The sequence below is a fragment of the Saccostrea cucullata genome, unplaced genomic scaffold (genome assembly GCF_032062105.1).
Source record: "Saccostrea cucullata isolate Sc308-1 unplaced genomic scaffold, CSIRO_AGI_Scuc_v1 ctg309, whole genome shotgun sequence".
NCBI lineage: Eukaryota > Metazoa > Mollusca > Bivalvia > Ostreida > Ostreidae > Saccostrea > Saccostrea cuccullata.
In genome coordinates, this window is record NW_026932621.1 from 355,105 (window position 1) to 373,661 (window position 18,557).

At 31.4% G+C, this 18,557-nt stretch overlaps 1 protein-coding gene across 1 annotated transcript; it reads left to right on the forward strand.

Annotated features, from left to right (window-relative positions):
• Positions 1 to 2,755: 2,755 nt before the first annotated feature.
• Positions 2,756 to 17,728, forward strand: LOC134235619 (von Willebrand factor A domain-containing protein 7-like). The gene is made up of 20 exons (XM_062717752.1): positions 2,756 to 3,010; positions 7,052 to 7,174; positions 7,859 to 8,035; positions 8,305 to 8,380; positions 8,857 to 8,939; positions 9,739 to 9,918; positions 10,214 to 10,441; positions 10,667 to 10,786; positions 11,134 to 11,301; positions 11,603 to 11,775; positions 12,181 to 12,346; positions 12,469 to 12,542; positions 12,757 to 12,910; positions 13,202 to 13,371; positions 13,514 to 13,625; positions 13,909 to 14,095; positions 14,366 to 14,435; positions 15,960 to 16,183; positions 16,418 to 16,595; positions 16,954 to 17,728. Exons 1-20 carry the CDS (start codon positions 2,791 to 2,793, stop codon positions 17,101 to 17,103), a joined length of 3,033 nt encoding a protein of 1,010 aa, XP_062573736.1. The 5' UTR covers positions 2,756 to 2,790; the 3' UTR covers positions 17,104 to 17,728.
• The last annotated feature ends 829 nt before the right edge of the window (positions 17,729 to 18,557 follow it).

The window sequence follows — 18,557 nt, forward strand, 5'->3', positions numbered from 1 at the left end:
TTGTGTCAAAAACATTGCACCCCTTTGGATCATAAGCAATCTCTAAACTAAGCATGAGCTTGCAGTGTTTTTCAATATCAAAGTTATAGGAAGGACACAAAGCAAAGAGATTTCTGAATAACATACACCCCAATTTCCCTCCCCTAACCCAGCCACAAACTTTTTTTTATGTGGGGAATTAAGATATTTGCTACACTTAAAAAAGGTAAAATAACCAGTTAGACTGCGCAAATTCAGTGTCACTGCAAAAATGTTATATACATATTTTTAAAAGTTTTATTTCTTAAGTGCAATATATGACCTCTTTTGACTTGTTGTTTAGGAAAATTTTCGGTAGCCATGGTAATACAAAAAAAATCAATATTATTTGTTTACACAGAAAAATATTGTGTATTCTATGCTTTTAAAATTTGATTGGTATTCAATGAATACAATTGCAAAAAAAAAATTAGATTGACTTTCGAATTCGGCTTACTTGTACCCATATTATACAGACTTTGTCCGAAACTTATTAACCTCAGCCTTAAGCCTCGGTCAATCAATACCTCACCAGGTCTGCATTGTCAAAAGTACAGAGGTAATCATCGTCAAAATAATATATAACTTTTTATAACCAGATTACTGTATTATTTAAACTTGTAGAAATTAGACTGCACAGTTTTGTTGCAGATATTAGTAATGATACAAAATTTTCAGGAATTGGCAAAAATTTGACGGCTCAAGAGTCTCAGTGACTTGCTACCACTAGCATGAAAAGTAGGTCATTGATTAACCATTTGAGAGTGATAAAAAATATATACTACAGACATAAGTCAGGTTAATTTTGTAATTGATTTTTCATTTCAATAAGTATATTGAAGAATGTTTTTTGCCTAGTTTTATTGCGAAAAGACACAGTTTTATGTTGAGGAATTGCTATATACTGATTCTATTTAAAAATATTTGTTGCTATGTGGATAACTTCTGTTGCTATGGATATATTAACTTAAAATATTTTTAAAACCTGGATTAACAATGCTGATCCTTAGCAATAGTGATTCAACTCTAAGAATCGAATGATCCTTTAAAAACATCGATAAGTATATACTAAAAATAACTTACAATGCTTCGTTGCTAAGGAAAATATACTGTTGCTATGGAGATAACTTATTGTAGAAAGAATAAAAATTCTTTTAGAAAGCTGGTCTGACAATGCCAAACCTGGGCAATAGCAATTCAAATCTAAGAATTGGATGATCCTTTAAAAACATCGATGAATATGTACTAAAAATAACTTACAATGCTTCGTTGCTATGGAAAATATACTGTTGCTATGGAGACAACTTATTGTAGAAAGAATAAAAATTCTTTTAGAAAGCTGGTCTGACAATGCCAAACCTGGGCAATAGCAATTCAAATCTAAGAATTGGATGATCCTTTAAAAACATCGATGAATATGTACTAAAAATAACTTACAATGCTTCGTTGCTATGGAAAATATACTGTTGCCATGGAGATAAATTATTGTAGAAAGAAAAAAAATTCTTTTAAAAACCTGGTCTGGCAATGCCGAACCTGGGCAATAGCAATTCAACTCTAAGAATCAAATAATATGTTAAAAACGTTAATTAATATGTTCTGAAAATTACTTTCAATGCTTCGTTGCTAAGAAAACGTTACTGTTGCCATGGAGATATCTTATTTTAAAATAGTCACAGGTACACAAGGAAGAATATTTTATGTTCTTTTTATTTTAAAAATTGTTTTTGGTACTCAATGATTACAATTTATATAATTTTTCTACCAATACTTTAGACTTTCACCATTTTTAATTTATCAAACCATCCATTTTTGTTGCCTAGCAACAGATAGTAAATTTCAAATTTGCAAAACTTTTTATTTTTAAATTTAAGAAAACCTTTCCTGCAGTTTTACGGGAAATAGATGAAACAATTGTACTAAGATGGTGAAACGAATAATATGTACTTGTTTTTTGCTAAAATCAAGCAAAATGCTGAATCAGCAAAAAACGGGAAACATGTACCTTTAGCTGTATCTATAGTAAATATATTAGAGAATGTAATTTCTTTTTATTACATTGTCAGAGCACTTCAAGAGTTTTTCTTTCTTGAGACACTAAGGAAGAAAATAATTACTTTTTAAAATTTTTTGGACAAAGCCTTCAAAATGGGTGAAATTTCATCAATCTATAAAGAAAAATTGGCCTGTTGCTAAGGAAATTTCTTTGTCCAAGTTTCCATAGTAACAATGTCCCAAATTATTTTTCCTTCCACATACATGGCTTAGACCCCGAGGGAAATCTATGAGTGAAAAATCATTCATTTCTGAGAACCTCGTGTATCACCTCCTGCCTGATTCTTACGTGGACCTGTACTTATTTTTATAAAATGGGATTCAATTAATTTGAGTTTGTGATAACAAAAACAAAAGAAAACAAAAACAAAAACGGTAATTTGAGCTTTACTATTGCTTTAATACATGTATATATCTAAAATATTCCATATCATTATTAATACGTCTGATGACTAATTGACTTTCATCTTGTCCTTAACATAAATTATTGTATTTTCCTTCTTTTCCCATCTACAAAGAAATTTATATTGATTGAATAAAAGAAGGTGCATTCTCAATTTATATGATTTAAACATCTACGAGGACAGAAACATAGAGGCTGTTTAAGATACGCATATTGAGTCACCGATCGGAAAAGGAAGTCTGTATCACTTTAAAACTACTTAAAAGAATATTATACATTATCTACTATCATTAATCTAAGTCTCGGCTCTCGCCATGTCGTCTGTCTGGCTTATTCTTCTCTTCTACTGCATCGTGTACCAAACATTGGGTTTCCCGCCAAATGATATCCCTGCTGAATCCAGAACTCAGTCGCACAATTCTATTACTTTGGAGGCCATATTTCGCACCACTGCTGTGTTTTTGGATAAATTGGGCTTAGTGAACAACACAGGACTACCTCCTGCTCAAAAAGTTCAGGCATTTTTTGGCACAGGTAATTTTTGTTCACTTGTAAAAAAAACTTCTTAGGTGGGTCATTAGATTTTATTGACTCTTTTTTCAATAATTTATAATTTTTGGATTGGTTTATGGATAAAAAATTTGTTTTTTTTTCTAAAATGGGTAATTCAAACCATATTTCTTTAAAATACAAAAAGACATTACATTATATAAAGAAAAATTACGCTTTTTAAAAAGAGTATTACAGTTTAAAATGGTTTAAAGAATACATGTACTCTACAATAAATCGATATCGTCAATCCAAGCATGTAAGAATTTCGTAGCAAATTTACCACACCTGCATTTCTTTAGATTTTGGTGTAATTCTTCGATATTTTTCAATTTAATTATGCTTTTACATCATACCAAATTTACGCTTTTGATAAATTTAAGGTTAAAGTTGTACAATTGAATTTTTGTATGCTGTCCGGTGACGATATATGCATTATGTACATTCTCTGTACTATAAGGTCTTACACAATTGTAAGGTCTAGTATATGTTATGACGGGTAGTAAAAGAGCAGTGTGTCAATCAAGGACCACAAATTAATTTATTAAACATTGAATGCAGTGTCTTTATAATTCTAAATATTGCAAGCTGATGACCAAATTACTTAATTTAGGTTAACAGCGTAGCAGAGAATTAATCCGGATGCTACACGTAGAATACCGTTTTATAAACCAATGTAATTAGGGTCTATTATTATATACACACTGGCCGTTATTTCCCGATCATGACAAGGAGCAAACGGCGGATGTGACCGTTTGGGAGGGGTTGCTTACTCCTCCATGGGAACTGATCCCACCCTTGGTTTTTCCAAGGTCCATGTTTTCTCTGCTCCGGTTTTGTATTGTTGTATGGACTTTTGAGCTTGAATAATACTAGTATTTGTTATCTCCATATTTTTCATATAAAAGTTTTTACTTCCTTCATGTTATGCAATTTTATGCAGCAATTAAAATTGCGTAGATTAGATAAAAGAAACATTAAGACATAAAAATAAGAGAAATTAATGATTTACGCCTTATTTCTACATATAGAATTCCACCAAATTACATAAATGGCTTTAAATTTCACCTCTGCAACTAAAAGGAGTAGACATGTCTGGATAATATCAAAACTTATAAAAAGAGAAAGAGCAAGAGTAAACTTTTAAAGCATCAAACATTCCATTATGCTATATAATTTAATACAAGCATTCAATTGATTGATTAGTTGTAAGAGAATGCCTCATTGTTGATTGAGAGAATATTTTTAATTCCTGGGGAAAAAAAAACGCCGAAAATTTCATGTATACTGCTGAGCTGAACCCTATCTTTTATCATTGTTTTAAATAAATAAAAATACCAATAATATAGAGACAGAAGAGACATCAATCTTAATGCTTAGATGTGACATATGTGCACATATTCTCAATATTTTAAACGTATATGTCATATAATAAATTAAAACAAAAACAAATCTGGAATTCAAACAATGTGTGTATTTGTGAAATCGTTATAATTTATTATTATACGCCCGTCTTAAGACGGGACGTATTATGTTATAGGCTTCGTGTCCGTCTGTCAGTCCGTCCGTCCGTCTGTTAGCTTTTCTCGTGTCCGGCTCATAGCTTTAATACTATAAGGCCTAGAGTTATCAAACTTTGTCAGCTGATACATCTTGGGTAGAAGGTGTGTCGCGCACAAAAAGTAGGTTGCTCTGACCTATAATTAAAAAGTTATAGCCAAATATGGAAAAATCCTGTCCGGTCCATAACTAGAAAACTATTAGACTTAGAATCATCAAACTTGCCCAGTTTATGCATCTTAGGTAGAATGTGTGCCGCGACCTATTTCAAGGTCACTGTGATCTTTAATTTAAGTGGAATTTTAAAAAAAAAGTCTTTTTTTCTATTCATTTACACATTAAAAAAAATGTAAAACTATTGCACTAACCTTATTAGAAAAATGTTAAATCAAGAAAATACTTATTTTTTTAGCATATACTTGACAGCAATCTATAACAAATATAATGTTAGAGAAATTTCTACCACTCCCATGAGTCTAATTATCAAGCACTGGTCAAGAGGAATTTTGATAACAGAAAATTGCATGTCAAATTAGAGAGAGAAATTAATGAGTTTAAGTGTGAGGAGTCGCTGTAAGAGCATCTGTGCTATCTATATCCCTTGAGTATTGGGCCAAATGGGTAAGCCTGTTGGATTGAAAATAGCTCTTGTTGGCTAGCCGAATTTGATGAGAAGTAATTAAAACTAATTTGATATTGCACATTAAACTATTTTGATATTACATAATATTATGAGCTTAAAAATTAATTTTATGGGGGTAGGGGTGGAATCTGCATGTCCATATGAATTGCATATTAACAATTAACTCTCCGACATTAAATCTAATTAAAAAAAAATCATTGATGTTTTATATGTTTTAAAAATGTTTTGTGGTAGATAGTACACATCCAATAAGCTTTTGGGAATAATGAGTAGACAAGCATCCAGTTAAAGATTAATTAATGTGTTCAATGTAGGAAGGCTAGCTGCATGTCTCTTTCATTTCTTCAGAGCATGGTCTTATCTGTATCCTTCGGGAATTAGACAGAAGAACTGTTGGTCAGTTTATATTTGATGGCCAGCCTTTTATTCCCAAAATTAATTAGGTATAGATTAAGTTGTGAAGACTAATTTGATATTGTTTAATATGATAGGCATTTGTCAAGGTATAGAAATCTATGAATGATGCAATATTTGTTATAATTAATGCCTACACCACAGGAGATGGATAAACAATTTTTTTAAGGTGTGTAAAAATCATTGAAATCTTAAAATCAAGGTTGACATGATTTTCCTCCACTTTTAACTGTTTAAGATACATTGTAATTGTAATTTTTTGATGGGCGTATCATGCTGTGGCGTGGCACTTTATTCAATATTGTTTTACACTTTTCTTTATAAACTGAATGTTTTTTAAAGTATTTGTTATATGAGAACAATTTATAACATTATTTTCTGCCTAATTATTATGCGGCTCTAATTGCAATGTTTAGTCAATTGCAATTAAGTAATTACAGTAAGCTAAGAGAATAAAGGTGAACGTATTTCAAAAGGAGTTATCACTGATGTTGTGTTTGAGAATTTTGTTATTGAGACAATATGAACTAATATTCAAAGGTCTAAAATTATGAAAAAGAAATCTTATTGCCTGTAATGTTGGGGAAAAAAATGCATTTGTAAGAGGATAGAATAGAGGAAAAGGAAGGGCGAGACAAGTGTAGTTTGTTCTTCCCGCTTGCTGTAAATAAATAACTTGTGTTTGTTGATGACGTCTTTGTACTAAATGACGCATTAGGCATCCTGGAGCAACTAATATTGTATGTTCCTTTTCTAAGAAAAAAGCTCCAGCTGCATTCTTCATTTTTTTTTCAATCCTTAAATTGGCTTTAATTATATTTATGAAATCAAAATTAAGTTAAAATATTTTCTATAATGCATTTATTTTCATATACTAAGAAGTCTTCCAAAGCCATATAATTCACATCCGGAATTTAGGACAATTGGAAAAATTTAAAAGTCTGTCGCAGGCAGTCACAACTGATGACATCGAATAGATATGAGAAAAAAATTGGAGCACATTATTAATAACCGACCACTAGCTATTTTTTAAAAATAATTTAAATGTATTAAAACATGGGAATGTACTTATAAATCGAGCATGAAGAAAAGTCTATCTACTTAAACCTAAAAATACACTGCTACACTTTTCCAAGTACACTGTACTACACGTATATCGGGAAGATAATTACCACGCTTCTTGAGTGATTTTAGTCGTAGGTGTAACAATCAAAATTTCCTGTATTAACAGGAAACTCCACTATTTCTAAAATATCACCTAAAAAATAAAACATGTGTTTAATGTAAAAAATATTTAAAAAGGGGTAAAGATACCATACCTTTCAAACTTTGCTAATGTATTGCACACGTGCTAGATAAACTTTTTATAAATAAAAACTTGTATAATTGTTAAATTTAATGTATTACAGATCAAGAATCTTATTTAAATTATCTAAGGATTATTACCAGAATCATCGGCTATGAGAATGACATCCAAAGAGATTTTGCCAATGTTTCATTTTACCATGTGAATGGAGAACAGATTGCAATAGGTAAACACAATATTTCTGTACCCTTTATTTAATGTTTTTGTTATCTGCATGTACTTATGGTGAAAGGTACATGTACATGTGCATCATGTTGCAATTATCATGTCCCATGGACGTTAATAAAATAAGCAACGATGGGCTTCTGAGCTCGAATACTGCTCGTCATCTCCACATATTTCATTTTTGAAGGAAATTTTATAAGAATGTAAGATTTTGAGGATGTGACGAATTTGTATGATGATTGACTATAAGCATTTCGTCAACAACCAAAATACAAAATTTGCACCGAAGACACCCAAACAATTTTGTTTGCCATCAATGACGGTATGCAACACATTAAAAAGTCGTTAGTTCCATTACAACTATTGTTTGTAATTTCTCAAAATTTTAGCGTCTTTGTTTCCTGCCATCTACAAAGTGAAATGCTTTAAATGTAAATTACCGGTTTAACATCACCGTATCAAAATAATACTAGTACGTAAATAAATTAAATTTTAAATGCCTGTGTTTATATTTCAAAAGTCTGATAAAGTAAAAGACAAATATAACATAAATATGAACAAGAAAAATAGAATGCACAAAAAAGAGAATTTTCATATTCAACTTCGAAATAAATACACCTGAAAATTAGTCTTTCAACATGTCAAAAACCCCTCTAAATTCATCTAAATCTTTATTTTATATCAGCACACAATTACATCCGCAATCTAAGACAAACAATAAAAGGTCTGTCCACGACAGCAACAACAGATGACATCGAGCAGATCAGAGAAAAGGTTGGAGCAGCTTTGTATACAATTCAGGAATTCTACAGCAACACGAACTGGGTAGAACTCCGTAGAAATAGCATTTATGAGGATTTCGGTAATACCAAACTGTATCTTTTTTTCTATCTGTTCACCGTTTTCAAAATTTATAATACTCAGTAATCTTAATGTAAATTTAAAAGCTGTTGGAAAAAAGTCAGATATTACATATAACATTATTTTACCAAGTTCAGGACGTAAAAAAAATCTTAAGTGTTTATAGAATACAATGTACTAGTATATTTTCCTCACATGACTTGAAATAATATTAACCCAAATGCATATATGATTATAAATATGTACCCAGCATTTTGTTTTAAATTTAAGGTCAAGACAGTGTAACATTGATAGAGGTGGCAGACCTTCAAGAAAACACCTGTTCAGACTGTGCATTTCTAGAAGGGTATGTCATATTACTATAATAAATATCCAGTGATATATTTCTCGTCGATTAATCTCAATAACATATATAATAACACATATTTTAAATTCATTTTATTCCATTTTTAAAAATACATTGACCACAAATTAGTGGCAAACGTGGAGATAAAGTTTGGCAAGAAGTTTCAACTCACATTTTACATTTGTGTCAGTACAGATTTTTTAGAAGCACAAAAATATGCATGAAATATCAATAAAAGCATGAAAACAAACGCTTATATCATCCAAAAGATACAGTCTAAGCATTTTTTACCAATTCTTCTTCATCAATTACGTGAAAATGACTTGTTTCAACGTTCGATTACTGTACTAATCAAATTACTTGTACGCACGCCTTTATATAAACCATTTTTATTTTACAACAATTGCAAAAAAATTGAAAAACGTAGAAATAACAGCTATGTATTATTTATATACAGTGTACTTGTTTATTGACAGGCTTATAATATGTGACAACAATATTGTTACCGACAAATTAACAAGTGGCTACAAATCAGGACAAGATGTAACAAAACCTGTCAGTGAGTGTTTTTTTCTTCATACATGTATTTTACAATGAAATTTATTTGATTTGAAGAAACTACATGCATATTTAATTTTTTCTCTTGTACAACACAATCTACAATGTCATATTCTCCATGCTTACATCTTAGAATAATTAAGAACAATTTGAAAGTCAATGCTTTTGATATTAATATGAAATGATTAATTTAGCGACTTATCAAAATTAAATACGCAAAATGTATGTATTTTTTCAATTTTTTGTAAAACAGTGAAATCTCTCTTTGAAATGTAATTGTTTGTTCAAATTAATTTTACACGGGTAACAATATATTAATACTACATAAAAGGAGCAGGTCTATCACGGTAAAACTACTTTAAACACAATCACATTCATTTAAAAAAGAAATGTGCTTCATCTCAGTATTACAGCGTTTAACCAGAATGTTGAGCTTTCATAAATAAGAGCAATACGACACACTCAATATCATCACTAGGACTAATCTCTTGCATACTGTAGGGAGTGTACAGAATCTAGTACTTGTACTTGAATACCCAGAGCATTCATTTATTACAATGTTATATCATTTTATTTTAGATTCGTTCAAAATGTATTACTTTTCTATTCTCAAGGGATAGAACCATTTTATTCTTCTGTTGGGAAGTTGTACAACATTATTTCTAAAAAGCCCACATAATAATTACATAATTACAAACTCATCGAAAACATACACGTATTTTAAAATTTGTCGAGTCAAGTTAATGTTCACCCCAAACTTAGTATGCGACAATAATGTCATATCTATATTACTTCTTCAGGGCAAGGTATAAGCGGGAAATGCAGTCATGGATCGTCGGATGATGACAGTCGCTTTATGACGGCAACCGGTGGAATCTACAAAGGAAGATCTGTTCAGAGCGAAGCTCCCCGCAGTATCCTGCATGCCGCCGCGTCGGAAGCAGCCATTAACGCTTCACAATACTTTCTTATCGGGCAAGGTGTGTTTTAAGTGTATTCGTCAATGAACAATAAAAAAAGGTGAAAATAACAAAAAGTAATCGCTCTCATGAAAACTACAAATAAATATACTATATGAACATGACAACAACACTACCCCCTGAATATTCGAGGTTCCGAATTGGGATCTGGTATCCTGGAGAACAATGCATCCCCTGTCGACCGGCCACACCATAAGCCGTTATATATTGATAACTTGCATCTTTAAAAACAAAATTATTTTTTCCACACTTTTTTAATTTTTAATTAAAAAAATCATTGTACACACCCTTTCAGGACGAGGACTTTTAAGTCTGATGGGTGAGGAAGTCTTCCGAGATGTCTTTGGTATACGGACCAGAGAAGATATAGTTAAAACGTCCTTGACCTTTGTCATTGACGTCACAGGTTCCATGGGGGATGATATTAAAGCGGTGATAAAGGCCACTCAGAAAATAGTCTATGAGGCAAAAGACTCGCAGTTCGTGCCAGAAAATTATATTCTCGTTACTTTTTCTGATCCTGGTTGGTATAAACAAAACAGTTACAACTATCTAATTTGAGGAATACATTTTCAGAAGAATTAAATCAATAAATGAAAAGTTTCTCGAGGATGTTAAAATGATTGCAGATTAATTCCTCTCTGTTGTTGTTGAAGCAATTCTTAAATCTGCAAGGAAACAATATAATTGATACATGAGAGATAGACGAAGCTAATATATTGATAATGATTGTAATTAAAATTTAAAGCATCGTTGACCACCGGAAGACAGACCGATAACCCAGAGGTCATGATAAATTGGCTTAAAAATCTCGCGGTAACAGGAGGCGGGGATTGTCCTGAATATGCTATGACTGGAATGTTGAAAGGCAAGATGTTGATGCATGTTCATTTTGTAAGACTCTGCTGTTGCAATTGTCATCTGTCACTTACATTTGACGGAAAATTTTTATATTATATACATTCCCGTAGGATTCAAATAAATAGAGATCTGTTAATGTCTCAAATAAGAAATCTGTCAAAATTAATTTTTTAGATATAAAAACTAGTTAACAGGCATTTAGAATATCTACTTTGTAGGAAGGAATTATCATGATTACCGGCAATAAATAATTACAAATACATGTACACTGTATATGCATACATTTATAAATCATTTAGAATCTACCATTATTAAGAGTTTGTTAATGCTGTGAAAAATGTCCCTTTTTTATAGGAATTGAAATGTCCAACAAAAATTCCAAAATTTACCTTTGTACTGACGCTGATGCAAAAGACGAGTATTTACAGGACCGAGTGATCGAAGGGTTGAGGGCGAAATCTCTCACACCAGTGTTCCTCCTTACCGGACAATGCTCTTCCAGGAGGAAAAGAGACATAATTGGTAAGCCTAAAAAGAGTAAATGCAATGTGAAAAATCTTTTATTTTGTTTTTTATTATATAAGTAAATTATAAAGGCATATAACCATATGTGAATGAAATATTTGGATAACGAACAGTATTCAAGCTCAAAAGTCCATTTAACAATACAAAATTTTAGCAGAGCAAACACGGCCCTCCAAAACGTCATAGATAGGATCAGGTGCCATGGAGGAGTAGGCATCACCTGGATGTAATATTCAAAGTTATCACAGATTTCGACTAAAATCTAAATTAACTAAAACGACTATATATTTTTTCCTAGATCTGGAACAGTCCCCGATACCAGATACTATGCTGCCGTCAGAAACCAACCTTTTCCATCGAGTGAAAAGATCGAGTTTGCAGGTGTTCGAGGCAATAGCAAAAGAAACTGGAGGAAGGGTATATGAAACAAAGGTGGCACAACTAGAGACAATAGTGGAAAAAGAGATCAAGGTTTTTTTTTCTTTCAATATTCACAAAAGCATGTCAAAGATTTCATTAGAACTTTTTTTTCTAAAGAATTCAGTTGCTCTTTCCCTTGAACTACATGTAAATACCAGATAAATATAACGAATTCAGAATAACTATAAAGCTATGAATCACATTTGAAATAGCTTTTAACAAGAACGATAGATTGATATATTTGTAACAATTTATAAATTGATATTATTGTAACAAATTGTTCACTAAAATACATGCAAAAATTAACCCGTCTAAGCAGCTGCCAAAACCATAAATGATTTATTTGTTATCCTAACTGTAAAAAAGAGAACAAAAAGATACAATACTTAAAAAAATATGAGATTTGTATTTTAAAAACTTTAAGAAATGCTTTTCTGACACTGTTTGTATTTGCAGGATACTTTTCCATCATCCAATGTCTTTATCACGTGGTTTGTGATACCTGCCAATTCTGCATCAAATGTTGTAATGTCTATTCCTGTAGACAATCACATGGAAACACTAAAGATAGATGCTAGGATAGTCATAAACCAGTTCGAATTTACTCTTTCTTATCCCAACGGTCTGTTTAATATTTGTATTTTGAAAACAATAATATCAAAGTAATTAAAAGTTTTAAACTTATTTAAATGTCCACGTGTAATGACATTAAACTTTATAACATTTTGAATTATATTTTTTCAGGTACAAATGTTATGTTTTCATCTGAAAAGGAAAAGCAAAACATTTTAGACAGCACTTTAACAATATCAATTCAGGTAAATTTCTAGATGTGACTCTCTAGCATCTTTTAACCTTTACATGTATGCATATAGATTTTGTATCCATGGGAGCAATTAAAAGATATCAAAGGAATCATTTTTTTTCTTTGAAAAACATAATTATAGTATAAATTGCATTATTGAAAAAGAAAAATTACGGGAATGTGATTAAAAACTGCTGAAAATGTTGCATTTATTACATTATCAAAAGGATCCAGGTCCTGGGATTTGGAAATTTGAGAAGAATACATTAAGTGCATGGATAGTAAACGTTACAGCCCAAAGTCCAATGGATTTCTCTACTAGTATTTTGGAACCCAGCTCTGATGGCAATTTTTACCAGTTGTCCGGAAATCCAATTAAAGGTTTGTAATCAGATATTATATACTGTAGATCACAAAATTTTAGCGACACCTTATTTTTACTAGATACTTATTCTTTATAAACGAGTCAAAATGTTCACGATATGTGGTTATTGCCCTATATATTTTAAAGGAATACCTATACACGCCAGTATGAAAATTAGGCGAGCAGATTGTCTCGCGTAATTACGCGAAAATAAAGTTCCCTCAAATAAAAGTGAATAACAGTAATCATGCATGTGATGTGAAATGTCACCATCGCTTTATAATAATAGATTCTAACTAATTTTTCAGGATACAACTATACATTAGTGGTTGATATTCAGAATTTGGACTCTAACTCCTCTTGTACAAGTGTTGGTCTGTTGGATAGAAATGGGACTGAAGTGGCAGAAGTTCCCGTTAGAAGATTAGACATTGCGAGTATAACTCGTTGCATTGGAGAGTTTGTTCCTCTGAATAAGGTATAAACTACATACATAAAGAAAAGACTTTAAAAAAATTCAATTAAATTGGCAAGAAGATATTGTCTCGTTACATTTAATTTCACAAAGTCTATTAGTGAAATTTTATGCAGAAATCTTACGAATATATACTTTTTTAAAGTCAAGTTACGCACAACTTAGAGGAGAAGATGCACTTGGTAATGAGTTCCTAAGGACGCGCATGTTTACTATTCTACCAGCCTCCGTGCAGCTGCGTGTTTATCCTGTTCTAGGTGAGTAAAACTAAAAAGCAATAGCTATATTGCATAGAACTAATTACAATATACAAAATAAAAATATAACATAGATAACCATGCTAAATATCATATGGAAAATTTGTAGTTGTTTTTCTTTTATAAGACAGGGTCGATTACTTGTTTCTGAGATTTTAGAATAAATAAAGGTTGAATAAAAAAAATTGAAAAAAAAGATATGTCGAAATTCGATTTTTATTCATTATTGAGCAATTTACGCTCCTTTAATAAATGAAAATGATAAATTTATGATACTTTTCAGGACAGTTACGTTTAAATGAAAGCACAAATATCACCTTTACCCTTACAAACACTGGGGATTCTTCTGTGAATTTCATGATCACTGTATCAAATGGTAAAACCAATATTACGGTACAACCGGGGAATCTTAGTGCTGGGGAGATATACACTGCTGTTGCCATGGTAACACCAGATTCATTGCAGCCAATGTGAGTACATTTAGATTTTATTCATAGTGCATAGTCTACATGAACATGTTTATATAAAAATGTTTGAATTAATAAAATGTACAAAACAATTCCGCTTGCACTAAAAGTCATACATCCAGTCACAATTTTGAAATATCTCAATAATATTTGGGAATTCTTGTCATGCATTATATGTATATTAATATTATTTTATTTTATTATACATTTATTGACATTTAAAAATTTCATGAAATCATTATATTCAAACCATTTTTACTTTGATACAATTAGAGTATTAGAATGGACCGTTACTCTGGAAAACTACACTGGTATTATCCAATCAGAAAGGAGGCGCTATTCCGTGAGTACAGCTGTGATCTTAGGGACGAATGAGATTGAAAGCTATGTAGGGAAATGAAGAAGAATGCATCAAATGATTTTAGTCTTTAAATAGTTTTCCCAGAGACTAAAACCATGTAAAAGAACATTTGATTGAATCAAAGTTTTAAATACGGAACATATTAAGCAAATCATTTGAAAAATTGTAAATGTAAGGAAAAGGCAATTATTCTTAAATAATTTAATTTTGTTTATATTCTCGCCTCTCATTGGTTGATTTCCAAAAAGGAACGCAAAACATTTTGTATAATCTGGTTTGGTATCAAATGGGACACACCCCCTTGACACCAGCTTAATCATCTTATCCATGCACTCCCCTCATTTCCAGTCCTCAGAATCCATGGAAAATTCAAGATTTAATAACTGTATCTTTAACTTCAAACACTTACTCGATCTTACCTCATGTAAACGCACATCATGGCTGCTAGATCTATGTATCAGTTATTACCTCCCCTCGCTTTACATCACTTCTGTTACTACGGTTGTATTAATGAGCAGCATTATTTGAACACATAAAAAGCAGCACAATTTCACATCCACGGTTGCTTAATTATTTTAAAATTAAATTATAAGGAATGACTTTAATTCTTGGCCAAATTATAATGAGATTAAAATCTTTTGGGTCAGTTTACGTTTTTTTATAATCCGCTTCGCGGATTATAAAGAGTAAACTGAAAAGAGATTATTCATCATAATTTGAGCCAAGAATATGTAAAGAGTAAAATTCCTTAAAATGACTGGCAAATACATGTACCTTAAAACGGACATCACATCTAATATCAAAAGACAAACTGAAAGAAAAGCTCCATATATATACTGAATGATATGATCATGTCAGCAGCATTTACAGGTAAAAACGATATCTTGGGACAATATAAGTCTTTAAAATGAACTCTTTCTTATATATAATGCCATACGAAGTTTTTCTATCAACGTTTGTAATCAATGCTTTAAACATGTTAAAAGTGTAGTTTGGTTAAGCAAAATAACTAAGAAAACTTCTCGAAAAGAGAGTGTTTGCTTTGACGGATATGGCTGGTAAGATCTATAGGGTTACATTCATGTGCATCTACGACTTCCTATAGGTTGGCATTCAGATTAGATGAATAACCAGAACCCACTTACAGCCCTATCGTTGACACACGTCCAGCATATTGCTGCAGTAGGGCGTCCTATGAGATTGTCAACGTCCTATTAAAATAAATCCTCCACGAAAGTGACGAAACATCTTCACATCCTTGAACACAATCTTTAAAAAGTGATCTCGTTTAAGGGTCTATTTTCTTATTTTCAAATGAGATATCCCAAGATATTTAAAATAAATAAAACCCCTTTATGCATGTGTTTGTTTCTTTAATATTAATTATAGCTCTCGATTCTACCTAAGAGGCACGTGTTTGAGCTTGATTACTATTTGTTATCTCCATTTTTCACTTATTCCGGCTACCTACAATATGGAAAATGAAAGAATTCTTTTTTTCTGAAGGTGGCAGACACGAGAACAGCAGACTGTATAGTGCTAAAATATCCAGAAAGATGTCCCGTGCAGTCCCTCAACACTGGGAACTGTTCCTCCTACAACTGGACAGGATTGGTCCAGGTCTCATCAGCAACTATATGGCTATCAGAGATCAGCGTATCCTCTGATGAAGTCATGCTGGAACATATGAACATATCAGAGGCAAACTTCTCCCTACCTATAGCAATAAGGTGAAAAACATGAAAAAAGAGAGATAGAGAGAGAGAGAGAGAAAGCAGTTCACTGTTAATAACTCTTTTTTATATAGAGTAAATGCAAAACACTCAGATAAATCCAACTGAGCAAGATTCATACCCTTTTACGAAAAAAATTATAATCAAAATTAAAACGTACTGCAAAGTGGAAGGATATAAAAGTTTTCTTAATTCAAATAGTAAATACAATAGCTTTAATCTTTTTTTCAGTGGCGCTTGTTGTATACAAGCAGTTGTTCTTACCATTACTGACAACGATGGTAAATTTGATCGATGTAATTTTATCCTCTCTGAACAACCTCTTTCTGTTGTTCAAGAAACAACAACAGTAGGTACAACAGCAGTAGAAGTTCAGACGACAACAACTGCTACATCAGTAGATGCAAAGGTTTGGCTCTTGCAACCAATGAATATTGAATAATTTTACAAATAAAGTACCCAATTTCCAGGAATCATTCCTGATTGAAAAATTACATTGAGGTTTTTTTTTTTACAATTGGGAATGATTAATTCCTATGAAACTTGATTTTCAATAATCTGCAAAGCTCGGCCTCAACCGAAACAAACTTGCGTGCCTTGCTGGATGGCTATGTATTTTTTCGTACTAAAATCTTTATAAATAATTGTTTTTCATGATCTTCAAAATCAAAAAAATATTTTGAATTGAGACCAGCTACTCAAAGTTGTGATTTTTTGTTTGGTAAGACTACATGCCAAAGTTAATGACTATTGACTTACACTTGCAGGAACAGACAGCAGTTAACTGGACTTTGATTGGTATCGTCGTCGGATCAAGCGTCGCAGGAATCATCCTCATCGCACTTCTCGTCGTCCTTATCTACAAAACAAAGAGAGGATCTAGGGCTGAGGACAAAATAATGTTATCACATCGTTAAATATGTGTTAAATGATTCTCAGATAAAATATCGTCAATTACTAAATAAAATTAGTACAATAAGCTCGCATAAATCCTGAAAGAAAATGAAAGATATTTTCATAATTACTTGTCTGTTTCATTTTAAATATCTTCCTTGCATTGTATCTGGATTCCCCTTACACTGTATCTGGATAAATGTTGTAATGAGAAAATTGAATACAAGGATTACTCCACACATTCCACTATATGCTAAATTGTAAGCATTGAATGGACACATTTTATTTTTAATCGAAAATATGCATGAATCATTTTAAATATTATGTAATTGAATTTTGCTTCCATATTAACTTCCATCAACTTATAACAGTACAAAACATTTGGGTCAATTAACAGTATCTTTTTTTTATTTCATTAAATTGTTTAACTATTTCAGCAGGATAAATAGATACTGTGTTATGTTAAATTAAGTAATACTAATTGTGTAAATTGTTTGAAACGAAAACAATAAAACAATGCTTTATTTTAGTTTGACCCATTCTTTCTGTCAAGAACCATATCTTGGAGCACAAAGATTAAAGATATCAAATATTCTTAATTCTTAAATTGCTGTTATTAATTTAGCAAATATAATTTGCGTACTTACATGTATCTGTTGTGTTTTGTTTTAAAACTGACATTCCCCTGTAAAGCTTTCAATTATCATGAACCTTGTGCGTAATTAAGGCAACTGATTTTTATCGAATTAAATTCTTTGTAAATCGCAAATTATTTGAATTTGCTTGATAAAAAGTTTGCTTTATTTAACTTATACCGGGTATGTAAGCCAAGAATCCAATATTATGGATCAGACCTCAATTGAAAATTTGACTTCAAAGGTAAATATTTTAAAAGCACGAAAAACATCAGTCTCAGTCAACATTTATCTGAATGATAACTTGTATTTGTTGACAAGGACATTGCATTTACCATAAAACTTAACGAAATACATGTACACATGTAATGACTTTAAACGAGACTGCTAACTTGTTTGTCAAAAATTTACGTCGTTTTACAAATTGTTCATACGAAGAGCATGCTCTTGCGTATCAAATCAACTGAGATATATAAACTCTGTATGCAGGTGATGAAGGTACATGTATATTGCTGCATAAGTAAGGGAAGTTGACGATTGTAAAGTTAAAGTCATCGCGTTTATTATAGAGCTTGGTTGTTAGATAACCATAACGTCTTTTTCAATTAAAATATCCAAATATGAAACGATTGTCTCGGACTCTTTGGTCTCGTTTATTTCAAGCTCACTAGGATATATCATATCGACATACGAATGGAACATGTGGAAGTTACAATTGTTAATTGACAATACATCGTGGATATATCTAAATGTCGAGTTGAAGGCCACAGCAAGTATTTTTCTTCTTTTCACGCAAATGATTTTGCAGAAATTCTGCTTCATATGAATACAAAAATAGGTCT